The 17,903-nt window shown below is 38.6% G+C and overlaps 1 protein-coding gene across 7 annotated transcripts in view; it reads left to right on the plus strand.

Moving 5' to 3' along the window:
• Nucleotides 1-442: 442 nt before the first annotated feature.
• Nucleotides 443-17,903, plus strand: part of COBLL1 (cordon-bleu WH2 repeat protein like 1) — a 165,003-nt gene continuing 147,542 nt past the window's right edge. For 3 of the 7 annotated variants that reach the window (XM_033231273.1, XM_033231276.1, XM_033231275.1), the window contains exons 1-2: nt 443-652; nt 1,338-1,428. In XM_033231273.1, the coding sequence (XP_033087164.1) occupies nt 565-652; nt 1,338-1,428 (179 nt within the window). In that variant the 5' untranslated portion in view covers nt 443-564. Of the gene's footprint in view, nt 900-1,171; nt 1,429-17,903 lie in introns of those variants that run through there. The other 4 variants (XM_033231274.1, XM_033231277.1, XM_033231278.1 and 1 more) reach the window with 3 other exon arrangements.

Consider the following 17,903-nt stretch of genomic DNA (forward strand, 5'->3'; position numbering starts at 1 on the left):
ATAAATGAATACAATCTATCAGTTAATTCTAGTTTATAGACTGTCATCAGACATTCTGTTGTCCAGTTCTCATGTCAGAGTTGTTATAGGCTTTTACAAAAATGCCTCTGAAGACAGGGCAAGCTTAAACCTGCCATCAATTAGAAAGATCTGTGTCACAGGTGCACTTTTAAAAGAATGGCAATCTTAGATGTCAAGTTAAAAACACAAATTAAAACAAACAACAATCCTGGACGTCGAGGGTCAGACTCCAGGGAGGGCAAGCTGCAGGTCCCACTCTGCGAGTTTCTGTCCTCATTCCGCGGAGGCCCCAGTCCTCCCCGCGGATCCTGGCAAGGCAGGTAACCTCCCTTCCCCCCGACCTGTCCGGCTTGGGCGCAGCAGCCTTCCCCAAGCGCAGCCCTAGCGGTGGGAATGGGAACACCTCGTCTGGGAGCTTCCTTTCGGTTCAGCTTCCCCAGCCGGACCCCAAAGACCCGAAGCCCTGGGGGAAGGAAATTCCAACTCGCTCCCGGCCCACCCCCGCCCCGTTCCTCTCTCCGGCTCGCTGCTTCCCTCGCTCCGATGCCGCCGAGCTCGTCCCCACTTCTGGGCGGCAGTGCTGCAGAGGCGGCAGCGAGCTCCCGGACTCCGGGCAGGGAAATGGGGCAGGGTGAGTGAGAGAGCAGGCTCCAGCGAGGCCCCCAGCGCCCAGCGAACGCCCGCACCCCGCCCGCGGGACAGGGGAGGCGCTGAGTCGGCCCTGCCCGCGCTGGGCTGCGCCTCGCAGGGGTTGCCGCTTCTCCATTCAAGTCCTGGCTTGAGAGCCGAGCGGCAAGAGCTCGGGCCGGGGGAGGGAAGAGTAGGAGAGGAAGTCGCGAGGGAGAACAGGCGAGCTACTGTCTCCTTTGGGAAAGAACGTAGGAGCCTTGGGTGGGAAAAGAGAGATCAGCCCTTCCAACTTCTCTTCGGGAAAAGTTTTCCCAGGGCGTTTTGTTTGTGCAAACTCGGCCGGAGGAGCCTGGGAGTGCGCTGCCGGCGTGGCGGCGGTGCTAGTGCGCCCGGCCACGCTCCTCTCCCTCCCCGAGAGGCGCCAAATGGCTACCCAGTAAACCCCACGGGGCGGGGGCTGCAGCGCCGCCGCCTCCTCTGCGGTGCTCTGGGCGCCCGCTAGACCTTGCAGCGACGGCGGCGGCGCCCGCGGGCTGGGAGCCGGGGCCCGCAGGTGGAAGCGCACCCGGGAGGCGGGCCGGCCCGGGCTGGGGCAGCTCGGGCGGGCTCTTGACGCCCAGCCAGCTTCGCTCCGGCCTCGGGAAGGCGCGCGTCCCGCCCTGACCCGCCGGTCTCTCCCACCCCAGCAGTGACGCGCCGCCTGGGAGCTGGAGCCCGCGCAGCGCCCCGCAGGGCGATGGACGGCCGAACCCCGCGTCCGCAGGACGCCCCAGTCGGGTAAGCCCAAAGCGCCGCGCCGCCCCTCACGGGGGTGGGGGGGGCGAGGACGGCGAGGATAGCGAGGCCTCGGCCGTTTCACCTGGCTGGCAACTCGCTGCCCTGCCGGCGGCCTGACTCACTGGCTGTCCTCCACGCGGCAGGGGAGGCTGCTTCCTCCCGGCCTTCTCGGAGGCCGCCCGGGCGGAGGGCTCGGGTCGTTCTTGGTTGCCTTCCTACCGGGGCTGCCCTGGGTTGCTCAAGGCCAGCTGAATGCCAGGAATTGGGTGAGGAGTCCGAGAGCAAAAATTGTAACAAAGGGGCCCTTGTTTGGGCTCTGGGGGAGTGGTGGACGATACCTGTAAGTGAGCTCCTGGGGAGGGAGGGCAAAAGTTTCCTTGGCCATGGGCTGAGACCCAGGCAGGTGAGCAATGTCAAGGTGACTGTAAGGAGTGGGCTTTCTGCAGGCGGATGGAGGGGGACAGGAGGGTGTGCCAGCTGTCAGCCCGCATGACAGTTCCGGGAGCGAGCGGGGTGCGCGCCTCTGATTGGGGGTGTGTGTGCCTGTGGCCAATTGCTGGTGCCAAAACCCAGGGCAAATCAGATTGCAAACAACTCTACTCCTTTTATCCTCACATGTTTGAGAAGAGAGGAAGGGGCTGTCACATGGTGAGTTAATGTTAAATGAGGCATGTCTTCCTGCCAGATATGCTAATAGTCACCTTGCTAAGCGTTTGAGTAAACAGTAATGAGAACAGGTAGTTCTGCAAGAGATGAAGAAAACCCGAAATTAACCTTGGTCTTGGTAAATAGTTCAGGAGTAACCTGGATGCTAGTTGAGCTTCTGAAGTGGGAAACTCATTTGATGTAGTACAACTTTTTCTCCCCCCAGCGTAAGTGTTCCTCCAACAGTTTATTTTCTTAGTTAATCTGAACGCAGAAATGCCCTAACGAGAATATGAGCATTCCAGAAATAGAAACGTTAAGGAAAAATCGACGTTGTCACTAATGAATGAGACTTGTACTATTTTCCTGATTTAAGAGTGTAGAAGTCATTTTTCCCTGGAACATGACAGGCGTTTCCTTAGAAGCAAGTCACAGCATGTTTATTCATCAGAGACCATGCGAACATTGGCAGTTGTCTAGAGGAAACATGGAAAAGTCTCAAAGCAACATGACTAATCTAAAAGATATTTAGTATAATTTTTACATAGAGGAAACGTAGTATGTGAATTAATTATTTCATTTTGCTCCAATTAACTTTCTCCTCTCTGCAAATATTCCTCTCGCTGTTGACTTTCATTTCTTTCCCCAGGTTTTTCATTGTTTAAATATTATCATATATCCTTACATATATTGTCACATTAGGGTGAGTAAAGAAATATATTGGTAGAAAGATATTGAGCATACAAGCAAGGTTCCTAAGTGGAGCTGCAGAATTATGTGAATTGACGATGAGACAGCTGTCAGGATACTGAAATGTATTCAGGGATTGCAAAATAAAATAGAATTAAATTGGATTTGGAAATGGATTAGGTTAAGGTACTTTAAAAAACAAGAAAGAAAAACATACCTGCTTTCACAAAATACACCCATGGGTGTTCAGAAGTCACTAGGGACTTTAAGTAAATGGGTGAGGTCACGTGGCTCTGTGTTGAAGAAACAGAAAAACACTTTTTGCTGGCAAGCATAACTGTAGTAAGAACCTTCAGACTTGACTCTTGGTATTTTATTTTAATGTAGAGATGAGGTCTTGCTATGTTGCCTAGGCTGATCTCAAACCCCTGGCTTCAAGCAATCCTCTAACCTTGGCTTTCCAAAATGTTGGGATTACCAGTGTGAGCCAGTGCGCCCAGCCACTTTTGAGAATTTAAAGGTTAAACTGATAAGTTATTTGCTTAAAAAGGAAGTACAAAAGAGCTTTATCTAATTTGTCAAACATTTTTAAAGGACTTTTGCCCTCCCCTTTTCAAATTTAAGTAGGGAAAATGTGTCAACACCTTATCTAAAATAACACCGTAGTTCTATCATTTTACCTGACATTATTCTATTCAGAGAAGTGATCACTACCTGAAAAATATCAACATTAAAAAATTACCTCTCTACTTCATTTGTCTTCTTTCACTTGTCTAACTTGTCCTTTGGCATATGCCAGTCATATAAGATTTGTTGAATATTTAATATTCAGTATTGCCTCTGTTCTTTCTCAAAAACCCAGAATATAAAAGGTTTAAATTGGGGGAAAAATATCTAGACAAAGGTATTTTGGAGGTGGCAGGCAGCAATCTTAATATGTTATAATTGTTAGGTTTTGGAGGAAAATTTCTTGCTATAAAACTGACTAATTATATCATAACTCATTACTTTAATAGACAATGAAGCCTACTTTAGTCTTTATCCTTGGATATTACTGTTGGAAAGAATTCCTCTGTAATTTTCCAAGTTTTACATTGTTGTAACATGTCATTTTAACATAGCACCAAGTTTTGTTCTCCACATTTTTTAAATGAGACTCTGAAGCTCAGAAACACTGAGTAAATGTATTGAAGTCCCAGCAAATTAGTAGTAAAACCAGAAGAAAAACTCTTAAGTGCCTAGTTCATTTTGTTAATTGCTTTTAATCTTTTCTTGACTATGGTATGATATAACAATCTACATTTTAACAGATAACTTATATTTAACCATTAACTCTGTGATATTTTAATACATTTCAGGAAAAATGTAGTTGATATCCTTATCCTCACTTTTATTAATTCTATGATAAATTAGCCCACTCGGGGAATGATTGATTATTTTAGGAAAATAAAATAGTTTTATGGCCTCTCAGCTGCTGCTTTTTCTTTGAAACATTCTAAACAATAATTGTAACATCAAAAGGGATAGTCTGAAGGTTTTTTGGTGCCTTCACACATTTAACTCGCGTTTAGCGTTCTATGACATTGTGAGTTATGTGGGTTGGGTGTCAGTTTCTTTTCAGTGGAAGCCATGGTGCAAAGAAATAGTGGCTGCCTTAGGGTGTGTGCTGGTGAAATCCCTGCCTTGAAAGGGTCTGATCCTGTGGTCATCTTGAATGTCTTTCATTTTGGCCTCCATTGTACTGCTTTAATCCCTTACCATTCTAGATTAGATCCCTTTCTTTTGAGACAGGGTGGAGTCTTGCTATGTTGCCCAGGCTGACCTTGACCTCTTAGGCCCAAGTGATCCTCCCACCTCAGCCTCCTGAGTAGCTTTAGATCCCTGAGTGCCTGGCTTTAGATCCCTTTCTTAATATCATGCAGAAGTATCCACTTTATATTTGTTGTTCTGTATCTTATGGGCTTCTTTTTGGCATTTGTTTTGAGGCTAAAAGTTTAGATGTCAAAAGACATTGAGTCACAACGGTTTCGGTTTTCCTTTGAGAAAAAAGTTTGCATGCAACTTTATATATATTCAAATGTAATATGTACATTCTTATATATTTACATATTTTATGTATACTATACGTATACATACACAGATACTCCTATCTAATTCATGTGTGTGTTTTCATATGTATGTGAAAGTTGACTGGCTTCACTTGCATAGTGATCTAGATGAAAAATGATAAATCATTTTTATATTTGTTTCTACGAAGTGGAAATCCTAGGTTGGTTTGCGTTTTTTTGTAGAGAGCAGCACTGTTGGAGACCCTTGTTGGAAAATTGAAATGCTGCATTGGAAAAGAGAGTGATAGCCAAAAGTGATTTCCTTCTCTAACGTGGATATCCAATTAGTAAAGTTATTTAAATTTCCTATATTAGTACTTAGTAAAGTGACATTAATCTCTTAGAAAAAGCAACATGATTGCTGACATCAACTTGGGTGCTTATCTTTGGAACTAGTGCTTACGTTTACTTACCCAGATATGTTTTACAAAAAAAAAAAAAATCCTTCGAAATTTAAATGTCAAAAGCTTAATTGACCTTGCTCTGAGGGATCTTAATATTTTGATTCTGAAGCACATTTTCAGGAATGTACAGGGGGTACAAAAGCTCTCTTTATCATTTTGCAGCTTTGGAGCTATGGGGTTAATTGAAGGCATACGAAAAATTAAAGAATGATTTAACAGCTGCTTTCTTAAGCTTTTTTTGGAGAACGTTATTGGTTCTAAAGTTTCACTGATTGTGTGAACTGAGTTCTTGAATACTTAGAAATTAAGTGACTTTTCTGAGGTTTCAACATGAGAGTCATCTGGGGTGCTTTCACACTAATTCTTGGGCTCTCACACCCCCGCCCATTCTGATTTTAATTCTCCTGGTCTGGGACCAGGGGATGGCTTGTTTTAAAATGCTGCTCAGGTGATTGTAGTGTGTAACCAGATTTGAGAATCATTGATTAAGTAGGTATCAACAGCTAACATGGAGCTGATGCCAAAAAGAAGGAACTCAAGATTGTAACTTTAGCATTATTTTGCCTTTTGAAAGATTCCATGTAGGTGCTTTACAGTATTATTTTTAAAGCTTTTGCTACTTCTTTTTGAATAAGTATATTAACTTCATTTTACAGTGAATGAAACTGAGGATCAGAGAGCTTAATTAACACATTGAAGGTCATACAACTCTAAGGAATGGAAGAGTATTAGAAACAAGCTCTGATTCCAAACCTATGCTTTTCATAGGGCTATGTTTTCTACCATGGATTATACTGAATGGCTAAAAATGATTTTTATTTAAAGTGGCCTTATAAAAGCATTATTTTGATTCTTTTTAAAATCATGTTTATATTTTATATTTAAAAACTACAAATTTCCATGCATATAACATGTCTAGCATTTAAAAGGAGATTAAATATTGGGTTATGTCTTCAAAGTAATGTGTAACATATTCCTGTGTTTGGTATGATGTAATTTAACTCATAGTAAACTGGCAGTTTTTTTTCATCATATGACAAAGTCTATACTTATTTTTTGATATTAGGCAGCTATTAAATGTATAATAATATTTCAAAAGTAGGATTTTTGATTACTGAATAAGAAAAATGAAATTATTTGTTAAAACAGCACAATACTTGTCCTTCACAATCAGATTATCTCTACATGAATTAGAGGATATTGAATAACAATATTATGACCTTATATTTTTGGTTTATATTTAACCATTAACTCTGTAATATTTTAATACATTTCAGGAAAAATGTAGTTGATATCCTTATCCTCACTTTTATTAATTCTATGATAAATTAGCCCATTCGGGGAATGATTGATTATTTTAGGAAAATAAAATAGTTTTATGGCCTCTCAGCTGCTGCTTTTTCTTTGAAACATTCTAAACAATAATTGTAACATCAAAAGGGATAGTTTGAAGGTTTTTTGGTGCCTTCACACATTTAACTCACGTTTAGTGTTCTACGACATTGTGAGTTATATGGGTTGGGTGTCATTGAAATGCCAGATGTGTTAATATAATAATAAATGCCAAACTTCATGTTATTAAGACAACTACTTTTAATCAGTCAAAAACTCCTGAACCCTTACTTTATATAAAACACATTTTTCTAGGCACTGGGAAATAGGCTTCTAATCTTAAGAGCTTCACTACAGAAATTATATGTATCTGTAGGAATAAAAGGAACATGATGTTAGTGTATAAATGATACTTTGTTAATGGCTTAAAACATTATGTCTATGCTTAGAATTTAAAATGCAACAGCCTAACTTATGGGTCAGCAAACTATGGTCTAGCCAACTAAGTCCTGAAAGTCAAAACAGCCCTCTACCTGCTTTTTTTCCCCCCTTTTTCTCCTTTTTTTTTTTTTTTTTTTTATTGTGGTAAAATATGCATAGCATAAAATTTACCATCTTAACCATTTTTAACTGCATGGTCATTGGTGTTAAGCACATTCATACTGTTGAACCATCACCACCATCCATCATTATAACTCCTTCCATCTGGCAAAAACTGAAACTCTATACCCATTAAACAGTAACTTCCCCATTCCACTTTCTCCAGCCCCCCAACAACCACCATTCTTCTTTGTCTCTATGGTTTTGACTACTCTAGGTACCTCTTACAAGTGAGATCAAAGTCTGTCTTTTTTTGACTGGCTTATTTCACGTAATGTCATACGTGTTGTAGTATGTATCAGTATTTTATTTCTTTTTATAGCTGAATAATATTTTATTGTATGTATAGACCACATTTTGCTTATCTATTCATCCGTAAGTGGATATTTGGGTTGCGTTCACATTTTAGTTATTGTGAATGGTGCTGTTGCTATGAATATGGGTGTACAAATACCTCTTGAAGACCCTGCTTTCAGTTCTTTTGGGTATGTTGTTAGAAAGGCTGGATCATATAGCAGTTTTATTTATTTATTTTGAAGAACTGCCATACTGTTTTTTGTTTGTTTGTTTGTTTTTTACAGTGGTTGTACCATTTTACATTCTCACCAAAAGTACACAAGGTTCCAATTTCTCTTCACCAACTTTTATGTTATAGAGCCCCCCCACCCCACTTCCCCGTAGCTGCTGTCCTAATGGGTATGTGGTACTATCTCATTGCATGTTTGATTCCTGTTTCCCTAACGTGTAGTTATTTGGAGTACCTTTTCATTGGCCATTTGTAAATCATCTTTGGAGAAATGTCTGTTCAAGTCCTTTGTTTTTCAATCTGTTTGTTTTAATTCTGTATATATTCTGGATGTTAATCTGTTATCCTCCACCTGTATTTATAGAGTTTTACTGGCAAACAGCCACCCATGCTCATTTGCATATTATCCTCCAACCGCTTTCACATTATAGTTGAGTAGTCCAGATAAAGACCATATGGCCTGCAAAGCTAAAAATATTTGCCCTCTGGCTCTATACAGACAAAGTTTGCTGACCCACTGGCCTAATTTATAAGATCAGTAAATGAACTAGTCATTGTTTAATTAAAAATGTATTGTATACAGGAGACTTCTAAGTATGAACTGAAAGGTCGGTTAAAACAAAATTATTTATTATCTGTATGGAGTGAAATATATCTTATACTAGGGGATTTTGCAGAATGGAGATTGGTGATTGATTCCTTTTTCAAGTAAAGACTAGACTTGGCTGTTGGCAAACATTTTAGACTTTTAACATTTATAAGATATTAGAATATATTTTAAAGAGAATTCCAGACTTCTGTGCCAGAGAAACTTTAGAAAAAATGACTGATATAGTTAAGAAGATATTTAGAAACAAATATGCATAGGAGGAAATGGACCGAAGGTGGAAGGAGTTCCTATCTAGTTTTTTGAGTCTAAAAGTCAAAATGTCTTTATAATTTCCAGCAAGTATTTTTATTGTTGCTCAAGATACTTCATATACTCAAGCTTTTGGTGTTCTAACATTAGTATGATAGTTGTTATGAGATTTTTTTTATGACTTTGCTTTGCTAAAATTTTCCCCCCATCTGCTACAGTAAAAACAAACTAAAAGTATGAGAGAAAGAAGTTTCCCATGACTATTTATAAAAGGCCAAACGTCTTCAGTTTTGCATACAAACTTCATATCTGAGGAATGAATCCTTTGGAAAAGATTCTCAAAGATTGGCTAGTCTTTAGAAAAATGGTAGAGTGAGTATGAGTAATTTATTTCATATAATTTAAGTTCACTGTGCTGTTTATAAATTTAAATATTTTAAAACTGTTGACTTTAGATGTAAGAAATCTGTGGAGTTGAATTTTGGAGCATTTTGGCAAAGTGCTTTAATTGTAATTGTCATCTCAGTATGAAGGCAGCAAAGAATGTAAAGGCAGGAGATATGGCCTATTAAGCTCAACTCATAGAAAGTTGAAAACTTAGTTCTATTTGTAGCTTGTAGCTATTTATTTATTTATTTTTGAGACAGGGTCTTGCTTTGTGGCCCAGGCTGGAGTGCAGTGGCACAATCTCAGCTCATTGCAGCCTCTGCCTTCTGGGCTGCAGTGATCCTCTCACCTCAGCCTCCCGAGTAGCTGGGATTACAGGCATGTACCACCATGCCCGGCTAATTTTTGTACTTTTTGCAGAGATGTTGTCCAGGCTGGTCTCAACCTCCTGGCCTCAAGAGATCCTCTCACCTCAGCCTCCTAAAGTGCTGGGATTACAGACATGATCCTCCGTCCCGCGTTTGTAGTGGGTGTGTGTGTGTGTGTTTTTTTTTTTTTTTTTTTTTTTGAGATGGAGTTTCACTCTTGTTGCCCAGGCTAGAGTGCGATGGTGAGATCTCGGCTCACCGCAACCTCCGTCTCCCGGTTTCAAGCAATTCTCCTGCCTCAGCCTCCCAAGTTGCTGGGATTACAAGCACACACCACCATGCCCGGCTAATTTTGTAGTTTTAGTAGCGACGAGGTTTCTCCTTGTTGGTCAGGCTGGTCTGAAACTCCTGTCCTCAGGTGATCCGCCCGCCTCGGCAAAAGTGCTGGGATTACAGGTGTGAGCCACCGTGCCTGGCCATTTGTTGGGCCATTTGTAGTTTTTAATTCCTCAATTGAAATCAGAGCTATATAAACAATTATTATTTGTAATATAAACAATTATTTTTTAAAAATATGGTTTAATAGGACAGAGGTTTTCTTTTGTAATGACCTCAGACTTGTAGAAAATTCCTTTGGACGTAAAGGTGTAAAAATACCATATATTTGAGAATAGCCAAAGTGTTTCAGAAGCAAGCCTCTGAAATGTGGTTGAATAAGAAGCTGAGTTATAGTAGTTTGGGTTCAAAATATGGTTGTACTTATAAAATCTGATGTTTTAAAATATGGTGTGTAAGTTGACTTTAAATAGGATTGAATGCTAAGGCATCGGAATATATCTTTAAAATAATATTAATCATTAGAAAAATTACATTGTTTCTCAGTGTGATTAATTTGAGGGATTAACACCAAGTAGTTGGTAGGCATTCTGGTGTATTTTTAAAAATTAAATATACCTTTTTACCTTATAGCCTAAAGTAAAGCTTTACATCATAGCTTCTGTAATTACAACAACATGTATTTGTAAGGAAGTAGAGTTAAGATGCTCAAATCTAGGTGAGGCATTTATCTACAGTCCTTGAGGATTCCAGCTCTCAAATCTGCCTTCATGCACATGCACACATACTATTTCTGGAGAAATGGAAGCGAGGAAGTATTAGATGATCCCAAGGGGAGTAGCGGGGGCTGAAGCCAAAGTTTTAATAGCTACCACAGTTGTGTATTGATTGAGATGTGCTGGAAAAACAGGAAATTGAGCTGCTAAACGGGAAAATGACTACTATCCTACCATTCCCAGGCCTGATTGGATGTGCCACAGTTTCTAGGCCAGTTAGCCATAATCAAGATAATTACAGGAGTCACTGAATTCATTTTCTCCTTTGTGCTAAGATGAATGCAAGTTACACACAAAATGGAAGCCTCCGAGGGTAGAGCAACTCTTTCTCTTTTTTTATGCCTGATAGTCACTTGCTGTATCACTGCTTTAATAGAATTAGGAGAGAGACATTGTGGTCACTACAGTATCTGTATTTCCTGGTCTATGGCAGCTCCTATAATTCTCAGGTATCCATGATTCAGTTATTGGTGGCAAACTCCTGAGCAAACTGTCCTACCACACACACTGTGGGGGTGAGTTCTTCCTGTCTCTTGCTCCTACATAAGATGTGTTGTTCCCCATTTCCAGGTAGCAGCTAGGTACTTTAACTTAAAGCAAAAAAAAAAAAATACTGTTTCTGTGCTTCAGGAGAGCAAAACTGAAAGTGGTAGAAAAAAACATCAGCAGGTGAAAAGAATGTTTACATTTTATTTATTTCTACTAGATAACTTAAGTAAAATTTAAATGATCCCTACTAGGTAATTTAAATAAAATTTAAAATAACATTTAATAACATTTTAAATGTTAAAATTTATTTTTATTTTTATTATTATTTTTTGAGACAGTGTCTCACTCTGTTGCCCAGGCTGGAGTGCAGTGGCTTGATCTCAGTTCACTGTAACCTCTGCCTCCCAGGTTCAAGTGATTCTTCTGTCTCAGCCTCCCCAGTAGCTGAGACTACAGGCATGCACCACCATGCCTGGCTAATTTTTGTATTTTTAATAGAGAAGGTGTTTCATCTGGTGGCCAGGCTGATCTCGAACTCCTGACCTTGGGTGATCCCCTTGCCTTGGCCTCCCAAAATGCTGGGATTACAGGCATGAGCCATTGTGCCCTGCCAAAAATAAAATAAAATTTTCAATGTTCGTGATCCTATGATATCAGTCTCTTCAGTTTCCTCTTTCTCTGAAAGTAGGTAAACTTTATTGTGATTATTATCTATGAACTTTGTTCCTCCCTTTAGGAAAGTGAGATTTGACTTTGATTGAATGAAAAATATTTAATGCTAGTAATCTGAAAAGAGGAAATATACTCATTTTTCCTCTCACATTTGAATTGGGATGAGTTTTATATCTAGAATCTATTCCACTTTCTAGGTCACTTCACTTTACCATACGTCATTTTGAAATACAATCTGATCTGAAACAAACAATATTCAAGAGTAATTCACACCATAGGTTTGTGATTCTATATAGAAATATGTAGGAAATTCACTCTTAGATGACGCTAAGAAAATATAGTCCTGAAGTTTGTGCTGGTATACTTGCGAAACCTAGAAACATATTTCCAACACTAATTTAGTTACACGGTTATAAGTTGTATAATCTTAAATTTATTTAGGAGAATTTTTACAGCTTTCTAATCAAATTCAAGATTCATATATATATGTGGGGTGCAACACTTTGAGATTGGAGATTTTAATTTTTTGTGTATCATTTAGGACACTAAGGTTATGCATGTTTGAATTAGTGGCAGTTCTAAAATTATCTGAGGATTTTGAATATTTACTATAATTTTTGATAACCCAAATCCATTTTTTTTGTTGTTGACAGCAGTGGGGTATTTGAATGTCTTGGATTTGGGACATTCACAGTTTCCGTATATTACTATAAAGCGTAGGTAAGGTAGAGACCAAGTTTCTGGCATCCCATGGATATTTGGAAAGGTTTGAACACAAAGGTACCACAAATACCAGTGGTATTAAAGGAATACCTTTGGGGCACCAAGAAATACAGTTTAGGATGCAGGGAGTGAGTAGTACAGTGAAATGATTTAATTCCATGATCAGCATCTTTTACTTCTACTTTTACTGAGGAACTCATCTCAGCTTAGTTGCCACTCAGTGGCTGAACCATTGTGGATGTTTTTTTTTTTTTTTTTTTTTTTTGAGACGGAGTCTCGCTCTGTCGCCCGGGCTGGAGTGCAGCGGCCGGATCTCAGTTCACTGCAAGCTCCGCCTCCCGGGTTTACGCCGTTCTCCTGCCTCAGCCTCCTGAGTAGCTGGGACTACAGGCGCCCACCACCTCGCCCGGCTAGTTTTTTTTTTATTTTTTAGTAGAGACGGGGTTTCACCGTGTTAGCCAGGATGGTCTCGATCTCCTGACCTCGTGATCCGCCCGTCTCGGCCTCCCAAAGTGCTGGGATTACAGGCTTGAGCCACCGCGCCCGGCCTAAGAAAAAAAATTTTAAATATTTATATTCAAAATAAAATGGAAAAATCTGGGAGATTTGGGGTAATACCCCATTCATATACAATTTTATTTTTCATTTATATTTAAATATATTATTTTTCATTTGTGTATATGATATATATTTCCTTCTTTTCCCTTTGCCCTGTGTGATCTGCTTATGTATTTACACTACTGCTTCATGGAAAAAAATTAAATTTCATGGAGTTCTCTTCAAGGAGAGAATTTTATTTTTTACTTTTTGCTTTGGTTAGCTAAGTAGATGCATGCTTTGCTAAATGGAAATGGAAAAATAATTGTGTTTTTATTTGGGGATGTGGATGAAGATGAAAGAAGAAAACAAGCAAAATATATTCAGTGGGTGGGAAAATAAAAGCAGAACAGTTTCTGATGGTAGAAGAAGAGGCAGCTGTGCTAATGCTGGGCTGTATTGCCACTAAACAAGCAGTTTGAAGGGTCTGATCGCTTGTATTCACTTTGTAACTCGGGTACTATTTGTGGAACACTTCTGTATCTTAGGTTATTATGAAGTGTTTTCTGCCAAAGACTATATATAATCCCTTCAAAAGTACTATATCTGATTGTGGGGGAAAATATTTCATCCAAAATTAAATGGATGGTTGTGCCAATGACAGTTCTTTACAGTGGGATTTATAGGCCATGTTATTTATTCGTTATTTTTCTAATAGGCAGCATATTCAAATGTCACAAAAAGCAAAAGAGAAAAATGACAAAACGGTGAGACATCTCCTTCTAGCATCTTGGTTCCTGTCACCCATTTCTTTCCCAGAGGCAATCAGTGTTATGAGTTCTTTTGAATCCTGGTAACATTCTCAACTAGCACTGTCCAATGGAAATATAAGCCACAAATGCAATTTTAAATATTTTAGGAGCCACATTAAAAAATCAATGTACATAACATATTACATGACACATGGTTATATGATTCTAAGTCTTTCAAAACAATAAAGTTGTCTTTAACAAAAAGAATTTTATACCAAGTCAGATTTGAAATGTAAATTAATTCCATTAAAATGTCAGTTTCTTAGACACATCTCAATTGCTCAAGAGCCTCATGTGCGTAGTGGCTACTGTACGGTTAGTGCATCTCCTTATATTCATGAGCCAGTGTGTGTACATATATAGTTTCTCCCTTTTTTATACGCATTGAGTGCTGCTTCATACATTTCTTTTTTACTTAACAATCTACTTTGTAATTATTCCATTTTATTACATAAAGAGCTTTATTTTTTTCCTAGCTATGTATTATATCTTTGTAGGGATGAATTTTAATTTATATAACCAGTCTCCTATTGATGGATATTTAGGTTTATTCCTCTCACTCACCCTTTGCTACTGAGTTGTCATTTTAATAACCTTTATGCAGTTTACAATTTGTTGTGAAACCCTAAAAGGAAAAGGCCATATTCTTTATTGCTTCTTTTGTATAATTTGCAGGGTTTAATATCATTTCCACATATACCTAGAAATAATGATGAGTTATTGTATAGGTGATATTTGAGTTTGTGTGAACTCAAGCAAAAAGTCAGTGTTGAAGATGGAGACAAATTACTTGTCCATTGGAACGATAGGAGCTCAGTTATGCAAAGTATTGAACCGAGTATTTAATATTCACTTTTATAGCCATTAAGCAATGAATTGTTATTAAGACACCATTAAATGCCACACCGTTAACATTACTGTTTTATACCTCTCAGCACTCTATTATAAAATTCTGTTCTTGGTTTGAGCTTCTCATTTAGGATTATTCCCTGCCATAGTATTTTTGAAAGAAATATGCATTTCATTAACAGTACTATATAAGTGAAAATTTTGAATAACATTTTCATTTTATATCTAGAAAAAACAAAAACTTTGTCCATCATGGGTAAGGTTGTTTAACAAGACAGAAAGGGTATATTATTTTTTACAACCTAAATATCCCCATTTGAGTAATTACAGCAGAGTGCTATTTTATTTATAGAACAGGTCGTACGTTTGAGAGTGAAATAGACGTTAATTGTGTGACTAGTACATAAGAATTCATACTCATTTATGTCAACACCCTGAAATCTAAATTGTCAATTGCCTTGCTATTTTGATTCCAGACTTCAGTTGGTAGAGGACATTAGTCTTTTGATGTGAACAATAATGGGCTGAAGAATAAGACTGAATAATGAAGGGTGTTTTCTTCTAGTTCATGAAAGAAAAGATGAGAATTTAGAGGTCTCATAAATGCAAGAAATCCAATTGTCATGTGGGCACATAGGAAAGAAAAACAAGTATGAATATTCTTTTATTCTTTCTTCCCGGTGTTTTTTGAATGTTACTCTTCAAAATGGCTACAAAACTGCAAATATTGTGGTAGAAATCAGATTTGTCCTTTTTAAAAAAATAAATGTTTTTTGGCAACAAATTGGCATTTTACATTATTCCCAAATAAGATGAAATTCTAAGCCAGAATTTACCATGAAAGAAAACCTTAAAGAAATGGGTCGGGCATGATGGCTTATGCCTGCAGTCCCAGCACTTTGGGAGGCCAAGGTGGGTGGATCACTTGAGGTCAGGAGTTCAAGACCAGCCTAGCCAACATGGGGAATCCCTGTCTCTATTAAAATTACAAAATAGCCAGGCGTGGTAGTGCATGCCTATAATCTCAGCTACTCTGGAGGCTGTGGAGTGAGAATCTCTTGAACCCAGGAGGTGGAGACTGCAGTGAGTCGAAATCACGCTACTGCACTCTAGCCAGGGTGACAGAGCGAGACTCTGTCTCAAACAAAGAAGCAAGCAAAAAACAAGAAAACCCACAAAAAAAAGAGAAACAAAACAAAACAAAAACAAAAAAACTTTAAAGAAACGATCATTTAATAGGATCAAGTATTCCATAAAACATTTTAAGTAAGCCTAATACTCTACATTTAACTCTGCCGGTTGCCTTACAGTTGTCTGATGCAATGAAACAGTGCACTTGGCACTCTAGCATTTAACAGCATTAGTTTTGGTTTCAAATAAAACTGGTCCAGCAAGAAGTCAGATAGCACTTGGCAGGCAGCTACTGTATAGCGAGCTTAGAGACAGAACCTGGACCTCAATCTGTGCTCTGCCACTTGCTGGCTTTAGGCACTTTTGTTTCCCCTCTCTCAGCCACAATTTCTTCCACTGTGGAAGAAGACAGTAATACAGAATGAAAGTGTGAAAATAATACCAGTATATGCCAGCCATTTGGTTTATGTTTGTGAAATCTTAAGTATTATCTACATTGCTAGAAAACAGCTGATTGTGATGTGGGCATCATTATTGTACTATTTTGAAACCAGTGAAGGACAGTACACTCCCTGTTCTCATTTGCCTCTCCCAGGAAGTGGAGGATGAAGTTGGTTAGAAAGTTCATAAGTCCACTGTGAAACTTATTGTACCAGGGAACTTGTTCTTGGCACATTGAATGCAAAATGTGTACTAATCTTAATAAAAATCACATTTCCTTTTAGAGGAGAAAAATGCCCCCACTGAGATTAGGAATATGCTACCAAGGTGATTGTAATTCTGATTCTTTCCTCGCTTCACCATTCTGAGAATTGCCTTACCTCTTAATATTTCACTTTTCTCTTATGTAAGATGAAAGTAACTCTAACTGCATTTCTTTGATTTTGTTAAGACTGATATGCAGTGACTGAAAATTTTCTATGGTAAAGTCATACACGAGCATCATTACTCAAAGAGGAGGTAGAAACTTGAGACACCCATTCTAATCATAGGTTATCATATATTGGATATACTTCTTTTACACATGGATTAAAATCAGATTTCCTATCTCCTATAAACAAGAAATTGAGGTGTTATACTTTACCACAAATGCTGTAAAACTGTCAAGAAGCTGACTTCAGTTATTGAAAAGAGCAAGAGGAATCTGTAACTTCTGACTCCTCCATCTCTCAGGATGACTGCGACCCATGACTTAGTACAGGGGATAAGAGTGGGTGGCATTTGTTTCAGGTTGTTTAAGCTGTAACTCTTTCAGCTGTGGTGGCAGCACGTGGCGTAGTCTGAAAATTTGCCTCACACACCCTTGACTAAAAGCTTTTAATAGTGCAAATACAGTCAAATAGGTTTATTGATTTGTATTTTTTACTGGATTCGCTTCTTGTTGTAATATAGAAACTTTTAAAAATTTTCTTTCAGGTTAAGTTTTGATGTAAGAAGAAAGTGATTTTATTCTATAATTTCCATGTACTGTACAGCAATATTTTCAGTGCAATTGACTGCTATCAAAATCTCAACATAATTAAGATCTATTTTTTTCCTAAGTAAACTTAATGGAAATTTTCAGGTAGATAGAATAAAGCATAATCATGCATAAACTCTGCACTTGGAAAGTTTCTTAAGCATCAGGGTGCTCCTGGTAAATTTACCTTATAATAAATGTGTTTCACAAGTAGTATATAAAATAATATGGTGCCTTAATTGCTTCAGAGATTGAATATTTGTAAATGTATTCAAATTTACACTAATTAAAAGTGTCAGGGTCACAGTAATTTAAGAACAGTGACCAGTGGCTTGCATGACTCTGGTTATGCAAGTAATGAGCAATTATGATTCACTAGGTGCTGTGCTAAATGCATGCCATGTTGCTATATTCAGTGGTCACCTCTAGCCCATATCCAGTAGATGTAGATGTTATCCAGATTGTACAGAAGAGGAAACTGCAGCTTAAGGTATAACTTGTCTGGGATCATGTGGCCAGGCAGTGCCAGATATGAGCCTGGAATCCAGATGTCATTTGGAACCTGTTTGCTTGACCACTTTGCTTTTTGACAACTTATAGACAACTTGTAGACTGGCTTTACTGACAAAACCAGTAGGATAAGTAATAGCAAGAGTGATCTTAAATGGTAATGAACACTTTTTTTTTTGCATTTTTAATATTTTTTCCAATTACAAAATAAACATGCTTGTCACAGAATGTTTGAAGCAATAGGAATAGGTAAAGAAAAATA

Source organism: Trachypithecus francoisi, unplaced genomic scaffold (genome assembly GCF_009764315.1).
Source record: "Trachypithecus francoisi isolate TF-2019V2 unplaced genomic scaffold, Tfra_2.0 Lachesis_group13, whole genome shotgun sequence".
NCBI classification, from domain to species: Eukaryota; Metazoa; Chordata; class Mammalia; order Primates; family Cercopithecidae; genus Trachypithecus; species Trachypithecus francoisi.